Genomic DNA, 21,050 nt, shown 5'->3' on the forward strand with positions numbered 1-21,050 from the left:
TAGAGATCAATTGAGGTGCCTCAGCAAGCAGATTTAGACAAACGGGCCATGGAGGACAGTATTTTATGACTATTGGCCAACCAACTGTTGATAACCTGAGAAATATTTATCTGAACTCCCAAGGATTATGGCCGTCATTTCAAATCAAGCTAGAGGCTAATATGACCAATACCTTAAGTACATTTATGAAATTATTTTTGCTTTCTTTGTCCGTTACTTATAGGTTGGCAATGGACAGAACGGTAGAATTGAGCGTCTGCTGGCCTAAAGTGCTTTAACACCACTGAGCAGAGTACCTGCCGTGAATTGCAAACCAATTTTACATCTAGTAACGATGAGGGTGATTCTTGTAACACACTGCGCTGAAAGCAAGTGTACGAACGGCCCCAACAATCTGTCTGGTGACATTTCTGCTTTAGGCTATAAGAGCTACTGTACTTTACCTTGTATCAGTCGGCGTGGCAGTGATCTAATGTGTAGCAGTCTCCGTGACAGTCTGATCTAATGTGTAGCAGTCTCCATGACAGTGATCTAATGTGTAGCAGTCTCCGTGACAGTCTGATCTAATGTGTAGCAGTCTCCGTATCAGTCTCCGTGACAGTCTGATCTAATGTGTAGCAGTCTCCATGACAGTGATCTAATGTGTAGCAGTCTCTGTGACAGTCTGATCTAATGTGTATCAGTCTCCGTATCAGTCTCCATGACAGCCTGATCTAATGTGTATCAGTCTCCGTATCAGTCTCCATGACAGCCTGATCTAATGTGTATCAGTCTCCATATCAGTCTCCGTGACAGTCTGATCTAATGTGTACCAGTCTCCGTGACAGTGATCTAATGTGTACCAGTCTCCGTGACAGTGATCTAATGTGTCAGTGATCTGTCATGCCCGGCAGATGAGGCTGTTTCTACATTCAGGCAGTGTAAGCCTTGGCAGGTAGTTTGTCCATCGGTATATTTTCCCGACTGTGGCATACACCTCAAGACAGAGCAATGACAGGACAAGATTAGCTGTTGAGACAAGAAGAAGCAGCAAGTCTGTATAGAGTCAAACATATTTATGAATCCACATTTGAGCGCAGAACAACGCTTGTTTAGTCTCTCTTCAAGTCCTTCCATGTAACTTCCCTCTTCTTGTCCTTCAACACTAGAAACTACCGCTTGGTAACTGGTTGACTATTTTCACAGGCTATAAAAATGCAGCATTCACAATCCAAATAAATAAAAATGCTAAACAAAATAAATAACTCAAATATTCAGTGACAGCTACCTAGTCTAGATAAATACAACCAAACAATATTTAAACATCAGTAAACAAATGGCATGGGAAAAGGCCTGACAATGTAACCAAACTTTTCTATCCACAGAAGGCGCTATTCCACAGTAGTCCTAATTTATTCATTCTAAGGGTGGGGGCGAATGAATGCCAGCAGATTTAAAAGAAATCATTCTTACTGTATTGTACTGTTTGATTGGATAATAGTTGATTTGACCTTTAGTTATCAGTGTTAAAAAGGTCAAATATAAGGTCGCAATGTCTGCTGGGTAATAGATCTGGTCTTCTTTACCGGGTTGGTTCAACTGAGAAGACAGGAAGTAAAACAGGACAAGTTAAAGCAAAAAAAAAAAACACATCACTTGATCATCATCTATAATCCACTGATAAAAAAATACAGATGTTTACAACACAATCCATTTCCTAATAAGCAACATTACTGCGGCAGGTAGCCTAGTGGTTAGAGCGTTGGGTCAGTAACCCGAAAGGTTGCTGGATCGAATCCCCGAGCGGACAAGGTAAAAACACAATCTAACTTGCAGAGTAAAATACTCTAAATTCACTGATTAACCAAGGCTAATTGGAACTAAGCAGCACTTACTGTAAGATGAGATGTCTATCTCATCGGGCAGCTCGCTGATGTTCACCTCGAATCGGTCCTGGACGTCGTTAAGAGTACGGGCATCCGTCTCATCAGACACAAATGTGATGGCCAGGCCTTTGGTGCCAAACCTGCCCGCCCTGGCAACCTGATGAGTAAGACGCACACAAACAACTTAAAAAAGGGCTTTATAACCAAGTAAACTTAAGATGATGCTGCTACCGGTAAGACAAACAACCTGTATCAGCGTGTTTGAAGGAGTACAGCTGAGCAAGGCGAGGCTCAGAATTACTCATCTACATCACGTCATTAATAGTCTACGGGACAGTCTCTAATAGTCTACGGGACGGTCTAATAGTCTACGGGACGGTCTCTAATTGTCTACGGGACGGTCTCTAATTGTCTACGGGACAGTCTCTAATAGTCTACGGGACAGTCTCTAATAGTCTACGGGACAGTCTCTAATAGTCTACGGGACAGTCTCTAATAGTCTACGGGACAGTCTAATAGTCTACGGGACAGTCTCTAATAGTCTACGGGACAGTCTCTAATAGTCTACGGGACGGTCTAATAGTCTACGGGACAGTCTCTAATAGTCTACGGGGAAGTCTCTAATAGTCTACGGGACAGTCTAATAGTCTACGGGACAGTCTCTAATAGTCTACGGGACAGTCTCTAATAGTCTACGGGACGGTCTAATAGTCTACGGGACAGTCTCTAATAGTCTACGGGGAAGTCTCTAATAGTCTACGGGACAGTCTAATAGTCTACGGGACAGTCTATTAGTTGACGGGACAGTCTCTAATAGTCTACGGGACAGTCTATTAGTCCACGGGACGGTCTAATAGTCTACGGGACAGTCTAATAGTCTACGGGACAGTCTAATAGTCTACGGGACAGTCTCTAATAGTCTACGGGACAGTCTCTAATAGTCTACGGGACAGTCTCTAATTGTCTACGGGACAGTCTCTAATAGTCTACGGGACGGTCTAATAGTCTACGGGACAGTCTCTAATAGTCTACGGGACAGTCTCTAATAGTCTACGGGACAGTCTCTAATAGTCTACGGGACGGTCTAATAGTCTACAGGACAGTCTAATAGTCTACGGGACAGTCTCTAATAGTCTACGGGACAGTCTCTAATAGTCTACGGGACAGTCTCTAATAGTCTACGGGACAGTCTCTAATAGTCTACGGGACAGTCTAATAGTCTACAGGACAGTCTAATAGTCTACAGGACAGTCTAATAGTCTACGGGACAGTCTCTAATAGTCTACGGGACAGTCTCTAATAGTCTACGGGACAGTCTCTAATTGTCTACGGGACAGTCTCTAATAGTCTACGGGACAGTCTCTAATAGTCTACGGGACGGTCTAATAGTCTACGGGACAGTCTCTAATAGTCTACGGGACAGTCTCTAATAGTCTACGGGACGGTCTAATAGTCTACAGGACAGTCTAATAGTCTACTGGACAGTCTCTAATAGTCTACAGGACAGTCTTTAATAGTCTACGGGACAGTCTCTAATAGTCTACGGGACGGTCTAATAGTCTACGGGACAGTCTCTAATAGTCTACGGGACGGTCTAATAGTCTACGGGACAGTCTCTAATAGTCTACGGGACAGTCTCTAATAGTCTACGGGACTTGCCCTGTGCAGGTACGTGTCAGAGTCCTCCGGCATGTCGTAGTTGAAGGCGATGTTGACCCTCTCGATGTCCATCCCTCTGCCAAACAGGTTGGTGGCCACCAGGATACGTCTCTGGAAATCTTTAAACTGTTGGTAACGAGAGAGACTGGGGAGAAAGTTTAGAAAAATGACACACACATGACCAAGCCAGATCAATCACTTACTAGTATTCATGTTCAATATAATACAGACAAAAAAACAGAACCACACACACCAACTATCTACGTACCGTTCTTCCTGAGGCATGCCGCGGTGGATGGCAATAGCTGGGAAGTTCTGCTCAACCAAAAGCTGGGCCAGAGCCACACAGCGCTGTACGGACTTCACAAAGATCACCACCTATAATAACACATAATATCACTACACACACACACTGGGCCAGACCAGAGCTGCACTGACTTCACAAAGATCACCACCTATAATAACACATAATATCACTACACACACACACACACTGGGCCAGACCAGAGCTGCACAGACTTCAAAGATCACCACCTATAATAACACATAATATCACTACACACACACTGGGCCAGACCAGAGCTGCACAGACTTCAAAGATCACCACCTATAATAACATATAATATCACTACACACACACACACACTGGGCCAGACCAGAGCTGCACAGACTTCAAAGATCACCACCTATAATAACACATAATATCACTACACACACACACACTGGGCCAGACCAGAGCTGCACAGACTTCAAAGATCACCACCTATAATAACATATAATATCACTACACACACACACACACACTGGGCCAGACCAGAGCTGCACAGACTTCAAAGATCACCACCTATAATAACACATAATATCACGACACACACACTGGGCCAGACCAGAGCTGCACAGACTTCAAAGATCACCACCTATAATAACACATAATATCACTACACACACACACACACACACACACACACACTGGGCCAGACCAGAGCTGCACAGACTTCAAAGATCACCACTTATAATAACATATAATATCACTACACACACACACACACTGGGCCAGACCAGAGCTGCACAGACTTCAAAGATCACCACCTATAATAACACATAATATCACTACACACACACTGGGCCAGACCAGAGCTGCACTGACTTCACAAAGATCACCACCTATAATATCACTACACACACACACACTGGGCCAGACCAACACAGCGCTGCACGGACTTCACACCAGGTGGAAACACCACCACTACAGTCATTTGCATTTTTATATTCAAAATTTGACTTGTCTAGTCAGCGTTTTTGTTTTCCCTGAATTTCCCTGTTATGTACCACAGTGGAACATGAAACACAGTACCTGGTTGAACATCATTAATGAATTCCAATACCTGGTTGAACATCATAATTAATTCCAGTACCTGGTTGAACATCATTAATGAATTCCAATACCTGGTTGAACATCATTAATGAATTCCAATACCTGGTTGAACATCATAATTAATTCCAATACCTGGTTGAACATCATAATTAATTCCAATACCTGGTTGAACATCATAATTAATTCCAATACCTGGTTGAACTAAGACATTAATTAATTCCAATACCTGGTTGAACATCATAATTAATTCCAGTACCTGGTTGAACATCATAATTAATTCCAATACCTGGTTGAACTAAGACATTAATTAATTCCAGTACCTGGTTGAACATCATAATTAATTCCAATACCTGGTTGAACTAAGACATTAATTAATTCCAGTACCTGGTTGAACATCATAATTAATTCCAGTACCTGGTTGAATTCCAGCACGTCGAGGAGATCAAAGAGCTTCCTGTTCTTCTCGTTGTCCTTCAGTTTGACGTAGTACTGCTGCAGCCCGTGGAGAGTCAGCTTGGTCTCATCATCAACAAAGATTTCCATCGGCTGGGTGGAGCAAGCCAGGGGTGGGACAGGGTTAGGGAAGGAGGGTTGGAGAGGGGTGTGGCGTGTGGAGGGAAGGTTGGCGAATCAGGAAGAAGCGTGAGGAGAGTTAATGGGGGGGTTGGGTTGGTAGGAGGAAAGGGTGATGTTTGAGGAGAGTAACAGGGGGGGTTGGTAGGAGGAAAGGGTGATGTTTGAGGAGAGTAACGGGGGGTTGGTAGGAGGAAAGGGTGATGTTTGAGGAGAGTAACGGGGGGGTTGGTAGGAGGAAAGGGTGATGTTTGAGGAGAGTTAACAGGGGGGGGTTGGGTTGGTAGGAGGAAAGGGTGATGTTTGAGGAGAGTAACGGGGGGTTGGTAGGAGGAAAGGGTGATGTTTGAGGAGAGTTAACAGGGGGGTTGGTAGGAGGAAAGGGTGATGTTTGAGGAGAGTAACGGGGGGGGTGGTAGGAGGAAAGGGTGATGTTTGAGGAGAGTAACGGGGGGTTGGTAGGAGGAAAGGGTGATGTTTGAGGAGAGTTAACAGGGGGGGGTTGACAGAGTATTTCACGTGTTGTGAAGGGTTTTGAATGGTTGGTCCAGGTTTGTGAGGGACAGAGGAGTTGTATGTACATATAGTAATACGGTAGATTAATACACGTTCAGGAGAGGGACGGGAAAGGAAACAGGAAGTGAAAGGTTCCCAGAGAGCAGTGGTTAAAGTGACCAGGAAGTGAAAGGTTCCCAGAGAGCAGTGGTTAAAGTGACCAGGAAGAGGTGAATCAGAGAGACATGATGAAATCCAGGGAAATAGAGAGAGAGAGGGGATGGGGAGTTAGAGGGACACCAAAGGTTGAAGTTGACACACACACACCCCCCCAGACACCCCCAGACAAACAGCCAGCCAGCCAGACAGGCGAGCGCACGCACAGGACACCAATTCACATACTGATAAAACAGACAGTCAGACATCGCTCACCCTCACTAGTCACTACTATCCAACACAACACTTGAAAAAAAAAAAAAAAAAAAAAAAAAAAAAAAAAGGCAACCGAAAAGCCATAGTGATCAGATGAAATTGCAAGTTATTGTAAACCATAACCACAAGTAATACATTAATGCTGTAAATGTCCATGAAAACAAAAAGCCTGGCCCTCGTTGGAATAACTATGGCTGCTCCAATGGACGTGAGATCGATTCATCTTCACAACACACTCGTCTTCACGCCACTTTGACTCAGTCTCCCTGGAAGCAGCTGTCTTTTTTTAAAACCTTTTTTTAAACCTTTTTTAACCTTTATTTAACAAGTTAAGAACAAATTCTTATTTTCAATGACTGCCTAGGAACACTGGGTTAACTGCCTGTTCAGGGGCAGAATGACAGATTTGTACCTTGTCAGCTCGGGGATTTGAACTTGCAACCTTTCGGCTACTAGTCCAACGCACTAGGCTACCCTGCCGTCTCACTAAACAATGAGGAAACAGTCTGTCAATTAGATGATCCACACGATCAAATCAGGGACATCATTGACTGTGAGGCTGTACATCACAGATGACTAACTCACAGATGACTAACTCACAGATGACTAACTCACAGATGACTAACTCATCAATCCAATTATATCAATGACATCTAATATAAACGATCCTCAAGTTTATTATGGCTGTCATCTAACATTCACTCAGTCTGTCCTCTCAACACTGTCATCTAACATTCACTCAGTCTGTCCTCTCAACACTGTCATCTAACATTCACTCAGTCTGTCATCTCAATCACTGTCATCTAACATTCACTCAGTCTGTCATCTAACATTCACTCAGTCTGTCATCTAACATTCACTCAGTCTGTCCTCTCAACACTGTCATCTAACATTCACTCAGTGTGTCCTCTCAACACTGTCATCTAACATTCACTCAGTCTGTCCTCTCAACACTGTCATCTAACATTCACTCAGTCTGTCCTCTCAATCACTGTCATCTAACGTTCACTCAGTGTGTCCTCTCAACACTGTCATCTAACATTCACTCAGTCTGTCCTCTCAATCACTGTCATCTAACATTCACTCAGTCTGTCATCTAACATTCACTCAGTCTGTCCTCTCAACACTGTCATCTAACATTCACTCAGTCTGTCCTCTCAATCATCTAACATTCACTCAGTCTGTCCTCAACACTGTCATCTAACATTCACTCAGTGTGTCCTCTCAACACTGTCATCTAACATTCACTCAGTCTGTCCTCAACACTGTCATCTAACATTCACTCAGTCTGTCCTCAACACTGTCATCTAACATTCACTCAGTGTGTCCTCTCAACACTGTCATCTAACATTCACTCAGTCTGTCATCTCAATCACTGTCATCTAACATTCACTCAGTCTGTCATCTCAATCACTGTCATCTAACATTCACTCAGTCTGTCCTCTCAACACTGTCATCTAACATTCACTCAGTCTGTCCTCTCAATCATCTAACAGTCACTCAGTCTGTCATCTAACGTTCACTCAGTCTGTCATCTAACGTTCACTCAGTCTGTCATCTAATGTTCACTCAGTCTGTCATCTAACGTTCACTCAGTCTGTCATCTAACGTTCACTTAGTCTGTCATCTAACGTTCACTCAGTCTGTCCTCTAACATTCACTCAGTCTGTCCTCTCAACACTGTCATCTAACATTCGCTCAGTGTGTCCTCTCAACACTGTCATCTAACATTCACTCAGTGTGTCCTCTCAACACTGTCATCTAACGTTCACTCAGTCTGTCCTCTAACATTCACTCAGTGTGTCCTCTCAGTGTGTCCTCTCAACACTGTCATCTAACATTCACTCAGTCTGTCCTCTGTGTGTCCTCTCAGTGTGTCCTCTCAGTCTGTCCTCTCAGTCTGTCCTCTCAGTCTGTCCTCTCAGTGTGTCCTCTCAGTGTGTCCTCTCAGTGTGTCCTCTCAACACTGTCATCTAACATTCACTCAGTCTGTCCTCTCAATCACTGTCATCTAACATTCACTCAGTCTGTCCTCTCAACACTGTCATCTAACGTTCACTCAGTCTGTCCTCTCAATCACTGTCATCTAACATTCACTCAGTCTGTCCTCTCAATCACTGTCATCTAACATTCACTCAGTCTGTCATCTAACATTCACTCAGTCTGTCCCAGTCTCCCTGTTACCAGGCGAAGGGTTTTAGGGAGCTGGATTTTCTTCTCTCTTCTGTTCATAGTCTATTATTTCATATGACCACAGGGCTCTTCTACCCTTAGCTACCTCTTCAAGTATTTCAGAGTTACCTGTAACACGAGACAGCTCTGTGTACCGTCTATATTCATGGTAACAGGAGACACCTCTTGTGTACCGTCTAGATTAATGTCAACACGAGACACCTCTGTGAACCGGGGGGTGGGGGGGGGGGGTTTACGAGCGGCTTAGAGCAGAGCGTACACACTCATGCAAACCCGGGAAAACAGTTTCCTTAATAAATAGAAAGGTTAAATCGAGACAAATTGTTTTTGCTTGGCTAGATTACAAGATTATTTAACGTGCTTTTGGAACTAAAGCTGCATAGGCTGGTCAGCATAGTGACATCAGGCTGGTCAGCATAGTGACATCAGGCTGGTCAGCATAGTGACATCAGGCTGGTCAGCATAGTGTCATCAGGGAGGTCAGCATAGTGACATCAGGGAGGTCAGCATAGTGACATCAGGCTGGTCAGCATAGTGACATCAGGCTGGTCAGCATAGTGACATCAGGCTGGTCAGCATAGTGACATCAGGCTGGTCAGCATAGTGACATCAGGGAGGTCAGCATAGTGACATCAGGCTGGTCAGCATAGTGACATCAGGCTGGTCAGCATAGTGACATCAGGCTGGTCAGCATAGTGACATCAGGCTGGTCAGCATAGTGTCATCAGGCTGGTCAGCATAGTGACATCAGGCTGGTCAGCATAGTGACATCAGGGAGGTCAGCATAGTGACATCAGGCTGGTCAGCATAGTGACATCAGGGAGGTCAGCATAGTGACATCAGGCTGGTCAGCATAGTGACATCAGGCTGGTCAGCATAGTGTCATCAGGGAGGTCAGCATAGTGACATCAGGCTGGTCAGCATAGTGACATCAGGGAGGTCAGCATAGTGACATCAGGCTGGTCAGCATAGTGACATCAGGCTGGTCAGCATAGTGACATCAGGCTGGTCAGCATAGTGTCATCAGGGAGGTCAGCATAGTGACATCAGGCTGGTCAGCATAGTGTCATCAGGGAGGTCAGCATAGTGACATCAGGCTGGTCAGCATAGTGACATCAGGCTGGTCAGCATAGTGTCATCAGGGAGGTCAGCATAGTGACATCAGGGAGGTCAGCATAGTGACATCAGGGAGGTCAGCATAGTGACATCAGGGAGGTCAGCATAGTGACATCAGGGAGGTCAGCATAGTGCCATCAGGGAGGTCAGCATAGTGACATCAGGGAGGTCAGCATAGTGCCATCAGGGAGGTCAGCATAGTGCCATCAGGGAGGTCAGCATAGTGACATCAGGGAGGTCAGCATAGTGACATCAGGGAGGTCAGCATAGTGACATCAGGGAGGTCAGCATAGTGACATCAGGGAGGTCAGCATAGTGACATCAGGCTGGTCAGCATAGTGACATCAGGCTGGTCAGCATAGTGACATCAGGGAGGTCAGCATAGTGACGTCAGAGAGGTCAGATTCGTAACGTACAGACTTAAAACCGGACCTATTTCCACCTGGATGACCGTGTTAAACTTCACGAAAGAAGAAAGACTTCGTACATTTCAGTTGAACAGCACAAGCTAGTCTATAAAGGAGACTCCATTAACACATGACATTCTGGTGAAAGGTGAGGCAGTACACTACTAGTGTAAGGTGTTAGTGTGCCGAGTAAGTGACCTAGCATAGGCCTTCCTCATAGAACTAAGGCCTTCCTCATAGAACATAGAACTAAGGCCATCCGCATAGAACTAAGGCCTTCCTCATAGAACTAAGGCCTTCCTCATAGAACTAAGGCCTTCCTCATAGAACTAAGGCCTTCCTCATAGAACTAAGGCCTTCCGCATAGAACTAAGGCCTTCCGCATAGAACTAAGGCCTTCCTCATAGAACTAAGGCCTTCCTCATAGAACTAAGGCCTTCCTCATAGAACTAAGGCCTTCCTATGTCAGTGGGGCTGTCACTTCCCTTATAGGAGGTGAGACTGTTTTGCATATAGAAAGACAGCGCTGTCTCTCTCATATCAGACTCAGGGTGGGAGAGGGGGGGGTAACTCCTCCACCCCCATTACCCGCCAGGCAAGGCAGATCAAGGGGGATAGGTGGAGGGTGTGGAGGAAGGAGAGGGGTGGTGGACGCAAGAGGAGAGGAGGTGTAATTACATCTTGCATGAACTTTCGGCAGACGGGGCGAATCTCTTTGCTTAGGGTGGCGCTGAACATCATGACCTGTTTCTCATGGGGGGTCAGACGGAGTATCTCCTGGACGTCTCTGCGCATGTCTGAGGGAGAAAGGGAGGTTTTTTTGGGGGGGGGGGTTGTAAATTATGTTAGATATCCTAGAATGTAAATATGAGTAGATGATTCATCTATAGTGGTGTACTGTCCAATCTTCAACGATTCAGACTCACCGAGTTGTTCCAACATTTTGTCACACTCGTCCAGGATGAAGTGTTTGATGTGTCGCAGGTTGAGGGTCTTGTTACGGATCAGGGCCAGGGTTCGCCCCGGCGTCCCCACCACCACATGGGGACACTCCTTCTTCAACACCTCTTCGTCCTTCTTTATGGACAGGCCACCGAAGAACACTGCCACCTGGTGGGAGAGATGGGGAGAAAAACAGCGGTGGAAGAACTGAACTGTGTAGTTATTATCCAGACTGGCGGTTAAGAGGGTCCGGGTGGCAATTTGTGTACCTTGATAGTCGGCATGTATTTGGAGAATCTCTCGTACTCTTTGCTGATCTGAAATGCCAGCTCTCGGGTGTGACACATCACCAGCACGGACACCTAAACAGAGAGAGAAGGGTGGTCAGAGCAGGTAGTTTAATGCATTAGAAAGCTTAGTACTTCACAGACTGATGGAGGAGGAGAGAGAGAGAGAAGGGTGGTCAGAGCGGGTAGTTTAATGCATTAGAAAGCTTAGTACTTCACAGACTGGCGGAGAGAGAGAGAAGGGTGGTCAGGGCGGGTAGTTTAATGCATTAGAAAGCTCAGTACTTCACAGACTGATGGACCAAGACCACGACAACAACGCTAGCTCTATAAACAGTCCAGAGTGACAACGGAGTGACAGACTGAAGGAGGCGGAGAGAGAGAGAGGAGAAAGGGAGAGTGAGAGAGAGCGGGAGGGAGGGTGAGACAGAGAGTGAGATTACTTGTCCAGTGACAGGCTCCAGCTGCTGTAGGGTGGCCAGGACAAACACGGCCGTCTTGCCCATACCAGACTTAGCCTGGCACAGCACATCCATACCCAGGATGGCCTGAGGGATGCATTCATGTTGAACTGGAAGGAAAATAGTCGTACAAAATTAGGAATGAATATACAATTTATTACCATTTTAATAGTAATTACTTCAGAACCAACTAAATCAAAAACACAATGTACCAAATCATGATGCTGTTACTTCCTGTTTATAGTTTGAAAGTTGATACAGTACTTCGACATGATTAATCGTGGCACTTTGTCTTGAAGATGTTCACTAGGAACCAAACAGGCTGAAACAGAAAAGGGACCTACCTGAACTACATGACCAATAAGAAACCCTCAGTTTCGTGTGAAGCGTTTTCCGTTGCAAACCATTTTGCTACAGTGTGCATTAGAGATCGACCGATTAATCGGAATGGGCAATTAATTAGGACCGATTTAAAGTTTTCATAACAATCGGAAATCAGTATTTATGGACGCCGATATATATATATTTTTTACACCTTTATTGAACTAGACAAGTCAGTTAAGAACACATTATTATTTTCAATGACGGCCTAGGAACGGTGGGTTAACTGCCTGTTCAGGCCTGTTCAGTCCAACGCTCCAACCACCAGCCTCTCATTGCACTCCACGAGGAGCCTGCCTGTTACGCGAATGCAGTAGAAGCCAAGGTAAGTTGCTAGCTACCATTAAACTTATCTTATAAAAAACAATCAATCATAATCACTAGTTATAACTACACATGGTTGATTATATTACTCGTTTATCTAGTGTGTCCTGCGTTGCATATAATCGATGCAACACTGGGGGATGATTTAACAAAAGCGCATTTGCGAAAAAAAACAATCGTTGGACGACTGTAACTAACCATAAACACCAATGCCTTTCTTAAAATCAATACACAGAAGTATATATTTTTTAAACCTGCATATTTAGCTAAAAGAACTCCAGGTTAGCAGGCAATATTAACCAGGTGAAATTGTGTCACTTGTATATGTCAGTGTATATGCAACAGTTACGTAATTATGACATAACATTGAAGGTTGTGCAATGTAACAGGAATATTTAGACTTAGGGATGCCGAAAATACCGAATGGTTCCATATTTCACTGAAATAAACGTTTTGTTTTCGAAATGAGTTTCCGGATTCGACCACATTAATGACCAAAGGCTTGTATTTATGTGTGTTATTATGTTATAATTAACATTAACATATGTTATAATTAACGAGCGGTGGTAGGCAGCAACAGGCTCGTAAGCATTCATTCAAACAGCACTTTAGTGCGTTTTGCCAGCAGCTCTTCGCAAGCACAGCGCTGTTTATGACTTCAAGCCTATCAGCCTCATGGCTGGTGTAACCGATGTGAAATGGCTAGTTAGTTAGCGGGTGCGCGCTAATAGCGTTTCAAACGTCACTCTCTCTGAGACTTGGGAGTAGTTATTCCCCTTGCTCTGCATGGGTAACGCTGCTTCGAGGGTGGCTGTTGTCGATGTGTTCCTGGTTGAGCCCAGGTAAGTGCGAGGAGAGGGACGGAAGCTATACTGTTACACTGGCAATACTAAAGTGCCTATAAGAACATCCAATAGTCAAAGGTTAGTGAAATATAAATGGTATAGAGAGAAATATTCCTATAATTCCTATAATAACTACAACCTAAAACTTCTTACCTGGGAATATTGAAGTCTCATGTTAAAAGGAACCACCAGCTTTCATATGTTCTCATGTTCTGAGCAAGGAACTTAAAACGTTAGCTTTTTTACATGGCAATATTGCACTTTTACTTCTCAAAACACTTTGTTTTTGCATTATTTAAACCAAATTGAACATGTTTCATTATTTATTTGAAGCCAAATAGATTTTTATTGATGTATTATATTAAGTTAAAAATAAGTGTTCATTCAGTATTGTTGTATTTGTCATTATTACAAATACATAAAAAAAATAAAAATTGGCCGATTAATCGGTATCGGCTTTTTTGGTCCTCCAATAATCGGTATCGGCGTTGAAAAATCATAATCGTTCGACCTCTAGTGTGCACTAATGAATACGACCCAGATCTGTGACCTCTGATGTGGTGCCCCTGGTAATAACCTAACTTATACAACTCACCCTCAGAGGGATGCTCAAAGCCACAGTCCACTATCGCCCTCAGCAGCTCAGGCTTCAACAGGAAGTCTCTAAACCCAGACGAATGGATGGACACATAGGAGCCCTTCACACGCTCCTTTTTAATGGACAGAATATCCCCTCCTGATAGATCTCCCACCACATCATCCTCTTCATAGTCCAAGAGCTCATTCTCCACATCCTGCTCAGTCATCCTGGTAGGTAGGTAGGCGGGAAACACAGACAGGACAGGACAGGACAGACAGGACAGACAGGCAAATAGTCATAAGCACGTCCCATCAACCTGTCAGTACATAACAAGGAGACACTTTCAACCTACAGTGCCTTCGGCAAGTATTCAGAACCCTTGACTTGTTCCACATTTTGTTACGACTTATTCGAAAATTGATTTAATTGTTTTTTTCCGACCTCATCAATCAACACACAATACCCCATATAATGACAAGGCAAAAACAGGTTTAAGAAATTAAAAATAAACTGAAATATCAGATTTACGTAAGTATTCAGACCCTTTACTCAGTACTTTATTGAAGCACCATCTTGGGTATGATACTAAAAGCTTGGCACACCGGTATTTGGGGGGTTTCTCCCATTCTTCTCTGCAGATCCTCTCAAGCTCTGTCAGGTTGGATGGGGAGCGTTGCTGCACAGCAACATTCAGGTCTCTCCAGAGATGTTCGATCGGGTTCAAGTCCGGGCTTTGGCTGGGCCACTCAAGGACATTCAGAGACTTGTCCCGAAGCCACTCCTGCATTGTCTTGGCTGTGTGCTTAGGATTGTTGTCCTGTTGGAAGGTGAACCTTCACCCCGGTTTGAGGTCCTGAGCGCTCTGGAGCAGGTTTTCATCAAGGATCTCTCTGTACTTTGCTCCGTTCATCTTTCCCTCGATCCCGACTCGTGACCCAGTCCCTGCCACTGAAAAACATCCCCACAGCATGATGCTGCCACCACCATGCTTCACTGTAGGGATGGTACCACCACCATGCTTCACCGTAGGGATGGTGCCAACACCATGCTTCACCGTAGGGATGGTGCCAAGTTTCTTCCAGATGTGACGCTTGGCATTCAGGCCAAAGAGTTCAATGTTGGTTTCATCAGACCAGAGAATCTTTAGGGGCCTTTTGGCAAACTTCATGTGGGCTGTCATGTGCTTTTTACTGAGGAGTGGCCTCCGTCTGGCCACTCTACCATAATGGCCTCCACCCTACCTGACACCCTAGACCCACTCCAATTTGCTTACCGCCCAAATAGGTCCACAGACGATGCAATCTCAACCACACTGCACACTGCCCTAACCCATCTGGACAAGAGGAATACCTATGTGAGAATGCTGTTCATCGACTACAGCTCGGCATTCAACACCATAGTACCCTCCAAGCTCGTCATCAAGCTCGAGACCCTGGGTCTCGACCCCGCCCTGTGCAACTGGGTACTGGACTTCCTGACGGGCCGCCCCCAGGTGGTGAGGGTAGGCAACAACATTTCCACCCCGCTGAGCCTCAACACTGGGGCCCCACAAGGGTGCGTTCTGAGCCCTCTCCTGTACTCCCTGTTCACCCACGACTGCGTGGCCACGCACGCCTCCAACTCAATCATCAAGTTTGCGGGCTTTGTCTGTCATAGTTGAAGTGTACCCATGATGAAAATTACAGGCCTCTCATCTTTTTAAGTGGGAGAACTTGCACAATTGGTGGCTGACTAAATACTTTTTTGCCCCACTGTGTGTGTGTGTGTGTGTATATATATATATATATATATACTGCTCAAAAAAATAAAAGGGAACACAAGACAATGTAACTCCAAGTCAATCACACTTCTGTGAAATCAAACTGTCCACTTAGGAAGCAACACTGATTGACAAAACATTTCACATGCTGTTGTGCAAATGGAATAGACAACAGGTGGAAATTATAGGCAATTAGCAAAACACCCCCAATAAAGGAGTGGTTCTGCAGGTGGTGACCACAGACCACTTCTCAGTTCCTATGCTTCCTGGCTGATGTTTTGGTCACTTTTGAATGCTGGCGGTGCTTTCACTCTAGTGGTAGCATGAGACGGAGTCTACAACCCACACAAGTGGCTCTGGTAGTGCAGCTCATCCAGGACGGGACATCAATGCGAGCTGTGGCAAGAAGGTTTGCTGTGTCTGTCAGCGTAGTGCCCAGAGCATGGAGGCGCTACCAGGAGACAGGCCAGTACATCAGGAGACGTGGAGGAGGCCGTAGGAGGGCAACAACCCAGCAGCAGGACCGCTACCTCCGCCTTTGTGCAAGGAGGAGCACTGCCAGAGCCCTGCAAAATGACCTCCAGCAGGCCACAAATGTGCATGTGTCTGCTCAAACGGTCAGAAACAGACTCTATGAAGGTGGTATGAGGGCCCAACGTCCACAGGTGGGGGAACACCAAGATTGGCAAATTCGCCACTGGCGCCGTGTGCTCTTCACAGATGAAAGCAGGATCACACTGAGCACGTGACAGACGTGACATAGTCTGGAGACACCGTGGAGAACGTTCTGCTGCCTGCAACATCCTCCATCATGACCGGTTTGGCGGTGGGTCAGTCATGGTGTGGGGTGGCATTTCTTTGGGGGGGCCACACAGCCCTCCATGTGCTCGCCAGAGGTAGCCGGACTGCCATTAGGTACCGAGATGAGATCCTCAGACCCCTTGTGAGACAATATGCTGGTCCGGTTGGCCCTGGGTTCCTCCTAATGCAAGACAATGCTAGACCTCGTGTGGCTGGAGTGTGTCAGCAGTTACTGCAAGAGGAAGGCATTAATGCTATGGACTGGCCCGCCCGTTCCCCAGACCTGAATCAAATTGAGCACATCTGGGACATCATGTCTCGCTCCATCCACCAACAGACTGTCCAGGAGTTGGCGGATGCTTAAGTCCAGGTCTGGGAGGAGATCCCTCAGGAGACCATCCGCCACCTCATCAGGAGCATGCCCAGGCGTTGTAGGGAGGTCATACAGGCACGTGGAGGCCACACACACTACTGAGCCTCATTTAGACTTGTTTTAAGGACATTACATCAAAGTTGGATCAGCCTGTAGTGTGGTTTTCCACTTTAATGTTGAGTGTGATTCCAAATCCAGACCTCCATGGGTTGATAAATTTGATTTCCATTGATAATTTGTGTGATTTTGTCAGCACATTGAACTATGTAAAGAATTTAATAAAAATATTTCATTCATTCAGATCTAGGATGTGTTATTTTAGTGTTCCCTTTATTTTTTTTGATATATATATCTATATATATATAGATATATATATTAGAGAGAGAGTTTTATTTAACTAGGCAAGCCAGTTAACAAATTCCTATTTACAATGACGGCCTACCCTGGCCAAACACGGACAACGCTGGGCCAATTGTGCGCCGCCCTATGGGACTCCCAATCACGGCCGGAACCAGGTACTGTAGTGACGCCTCTTGCACTGAGATGCAGTGCAGCCTTAGACCGCTGCGCCACTCGGGAGCCCCTATGTGTGTGTGTGTATATAAACACATCATATATCTATATATATATATAAAACACATCATATCTATTTTCCGGACTCTGATATTGCTCGTTTTGATATTTTTTCAGATGTGTGTATTTGGTTTTTTATTGCGCTGTTGGAGCTAGAAACAAACATTTCGCTGCACCTGCAAGCAAATCTGTGTAGCCAACGTCACGCGGCCATATCTTTCATTTGATGCTCAACTGTGTGGTGATGATGCTGATAATGATGAGTTTCATTTCATGCCATCTTCACTTCTATTTATGACATGTTGTGGAATGAAATAAGTAAATGTACTCGTAACTAACGCTATTAATTTGGGCTGTTAGCTTATCACGTGTGTCAACATGAGTAACGTTAGCTAGCTAGCCGTTAGCAAACACGACTCATGAGTTGGCTGGTCGAGCTAGCTAGCTTCTTAAGCTTGACAAGATTTCTACCTAGCTATTCTACACGATGTGCAACATATGGAAAATGTATTGTACAGACAATAAATACATATTAAATACATATTCCTAGTGAGCATTGTTTACCTTATTCGTTGTGAAGAAATGTAGCTGGAGCGTTTGCAAATGAGAGCTATCGTTTCGGTAAAACGCAATCAACGTGCGACTGTGCGCATGCGTTGAATGTCCGCGACCTGCGACATTTGGCTTGGAAACACTTCGGAAACGTTCTCTAACATCGAGGTTTACAAAGAAGGTGAGATTGGGAACTGCGCTGAAACTGGTATCGGGAAACGTTTTTGTTTGACAGCTAGCGATGTGTACACATTTTATTGTTTTAAATAATTATAGTATTAGTTAAACACGTGTTGACTGGTTAACTATAGCTAAATAATGGCCAGCCAGCTAGCAAGCAACGTGACTAACTAACCTAGCTGTATCTTATGGCCAAACCCACAAAAGGTTGCTGACAATGTTCGCTGAAATACTTTTCCCTCCCCATAGCCAGTGATGTCGTGTTTCAGTGGAGATCCCAACTTCTGTCCTGAGTGTGGGAACGTACTGCCTCTACCTGGGCTGCAGAACACAGTCTCCTGTCCCCGCTGTGCATTCAGTTTACCTGTCAGCGGTGAGGATGGCCTGTTTGTTGTCATCAGTCAAATGTCCCTGTTATAAATCATGTTGTAGCCTACTAACAGACAGAATCGTTATCCAAAGGGGGCTACCAGTCTGTTTGTGCTTTCATGCCAATTGCTTGTCACATCGGGGACTCCCGAGTGGCGCAGCAGTGTAAGGCACTGCGTCACAACAGACCCCAGTTTGATTCCAGGCTGTATCACAACCGGCCGTGATTGGGAGTCCCATAGGGCGGCGCACAATTGACCCAGCGTCGTTCGGGTTTGGCCGGTGTAGACGTCCTTGTACATTTTTATTTATTTATTTGATTTCACCTTTATTTATCCAGGTAAGCTAGTTGAGAACAAGTTCTCATTTACAACGGCGACCTGGCCAAGATAAAGCAAAGCAGTGTGACACAAACAACAACACAAGAGTTACACATGGAATAAACAAGCATACAGTTAATAACACAATAGAAAAAAATTAAGTCTATATACAGCGTGTGCAAATGGCGTGAGGAGGTAAGGCAATAAATAGGCCATAGTAGCAAAGTAATTACAATTTAGTAAATTAACACTGGAGTGATAGATGAGCAGATGGTGATGTGCAAGTAGAAATACTGGTGCAACTAAGACTTTGTTCTTAATTGACCTGCCTAGTTAAATAAAATCAAAATCATCATGCCAAGCATGTTTGTCTTTACCAGGACGAGCAATGGAGTTGGCTAGAGCACACAGATCTGACACCAGACCGTTTCCTTTATCAATCTTATATTTTCATAAGTATGTGACCCACGATGTAACTGTGTTTTTTGTGTCATCGTTTTCAGAATTTTCAGGTCAAGAGATCAGGTCTTCTGTTGTCTTTAATCCTCTCGAAGGGTCCTCTGTTGCTGTGGAAGAGGAGGACTCGGAACTCAAGGGGGCTGTGGTAGGAATTCATTGCAATGAAGTTCCTATTCATGAAATGATCAATGGTCCCATTTTTAAAACTAGGGAAATCATATTGAAACATGGAGTGACAGGGTAATGGTATACTTTATCAATACTCGAGAAACTCCATTTAGGCTGTAACCTCTAGAAATCTACACAACGTAACCGTGTAATAATACTACGGTTATATATCAATGTATGTTCTGTCTATAACCTCCTCAAACTCTTGCATTCTAGATTGACAGACGCTGCTCTCGCTGCAATAAAGAAGGGATGGTTTATCACACCAGACAAATGAGATCTGCAGATGAAGGACAGACGGTCTTCTTCACCTGTATACACTGCAGGTACATCTCACTAACCCTATTCCTAACCAATTCACCAAGGCTATTCTGAGCCTGTATACACTGCAGGTACATCTCACTAGCCCTATTCCTAACCAATTCACCAAGGCTATTCTGAGCCTGTATACACTGCAGGTACATCTCACTAGCCCTATTCCTAACCAATTCACCAAGGCTATTCTGAGCCTGTATACACTGCAGGTACATCTCACTAGCCCTATTCCTAACCAATTCACCAAGGCTATTCTGAGCCTGTATACACTGCAGGTACATCTCACTAGCCCTATTCCTAACCAATTCACCAAGGCTATTCTGAGCCTGTATACACTGCAGGTACATCTCACTAGCCCTATTCCTAACCAATTCACCAAGGCTATTCTGAGCCTGTATACACTGCAGGTACATCTCACTAGCCCTAATCCTAACCAATTCACCAAGGCTATTCTGAGCCTGTATACACTGCAGGTACATCTCACTAGCCCTATTCCTAACCAATTCACCAAGGCTATTCTGAGCCTGTATACACTGCAGGTACATCTCACTAGCCCTATTCCTAACCAATTCACCAAGGCTATTCTGAGCCTGTATACACTGCAGGTACATCTCACTAGCCCTATTCCTAACCAATTCACCAAGGCTATTCTGAGCCTGTATACACTGCAGGTACATCTCACTAACCCTAATCCTAACCAATTCACCAAGGCTATTCTGAGCCTGTTCTCACCACCAGATTCATCAATCTATTCTGAGCCTGTTCTCACCAACAGATTCATACAATCTATTCCATTTTATGTTGTTCTGCAACACACTATGACAAGCACTTGTTCATTTATGACTGGATATGTTCTGATTTAATTTCTGCATTCAGATATCAGGAGAAAGAAGACTCCTGAGAAGAGATGGAGATGCTTCCCCATTCCCTTGGACCGCCATCAATATTCTCCTCTTCTCCTCTCTTTTGTCTGTAAACAAGAATGTGTTTGATCTATGTAATGCAAACTTGAGCTCTTATTGGAGAAAGCACAATTGGTATGCTATTCCTTGCTCTTCGTTACTTGTAATGATGCTTAGGATAGTCGCTCCGGGGTGCTAAGCATTTCAATGGTTTGCCTTTACTGCATCAGATAGATTGCAGCTGCAGCATTTGGAATGAGGGTTGAATACTGATGTCTGATGTTTGTCTGCGGAGATTTTCAAGTGTGGATTTGTGTGATTAAAATATTTGTCTTTAGAACGTG

General features: G+C 44.7%; 2 protein-coding genes across 2 annotated transcripts; one reads left to right on the forward strand and one right to left on the reverse strand.

Annotated features, from left to right (window-relative positions):
- Nucleotides 1–1,040: 1,040 nt before the first annotated feature.
- ddx39b (DEAD (Asp-Glu-Ala-Asp) box polypeptide 39B) lies at nucleotides 1,041–18,093 on the reverse strand. The gene is made up of 11 exons (XM_065018040.1): nucleotides 18,006–18,093; nucleotides 13,951–14,162; nucleotides 11,788–11,915; nucleotides 11,327–11,419; nucleotides 11,042–11,225; nucleotides 10,794–10,912; nucleotides 5,314–5,445; nucleotides 3,793–3,902; nucleotides 3,525–3,669; nucleotides 1,875–2,022; nucleotides 1,041–1,578 (listed from the first exon to the last, which is right to left on the reverse strand). Exons 2-11 carry the CDS (start codon nucleotides 14,159–14,161, stop codon nucleotides 1,562–1,564), a joined length of 1,287 nt encoding a protein of 428 aa, XP_064874112.1. The 5' UTR covers nucleotide 14,162; nucleotides 18,006–18,093; the 3' UTR covers nucleotides 1,041–1,561.
- On the forward strand, nucleotides 18,084–21,050 carry polr1h (RNA polymerase I subunit H). The gene is made up of 5 exons (XM_029658882.2): nucleotides 18,084–18,174; nucleotides 18,423–18,546; nucleotides 19,366–19,466; nucleotides 19,706–19,815; nucleotides 20,681–21,050. Exons 2-5 carry the CDS (start codon nucleotides 18,429–18,431, stop codon nucleotides 20,703–20,705), a joined length of 354 nt encoding a protein of 117 aa, XP_029514742.1. The 5' UTR covers nucleotides 18,084–18,174; nucleotides 18,423–18,428; the 3' UTR covers nucleotides 20,706–21,050.

This window comes from Oncorhynchus nerka, linkage group LG4, assembly GCF_034236695.1.
Source record: "Oncorhynchus nerka isolate Pitt River linkage group LG4, Oner_Uvic_2.0, whole genome shotgun sequence".
Lineage (NCBI taxonomy): Eukaryota > Metazoa > Chordata > Actinopteri > Salmoniformes > Salmonidae > Oncorhynchus > Oncorhynchus nerka.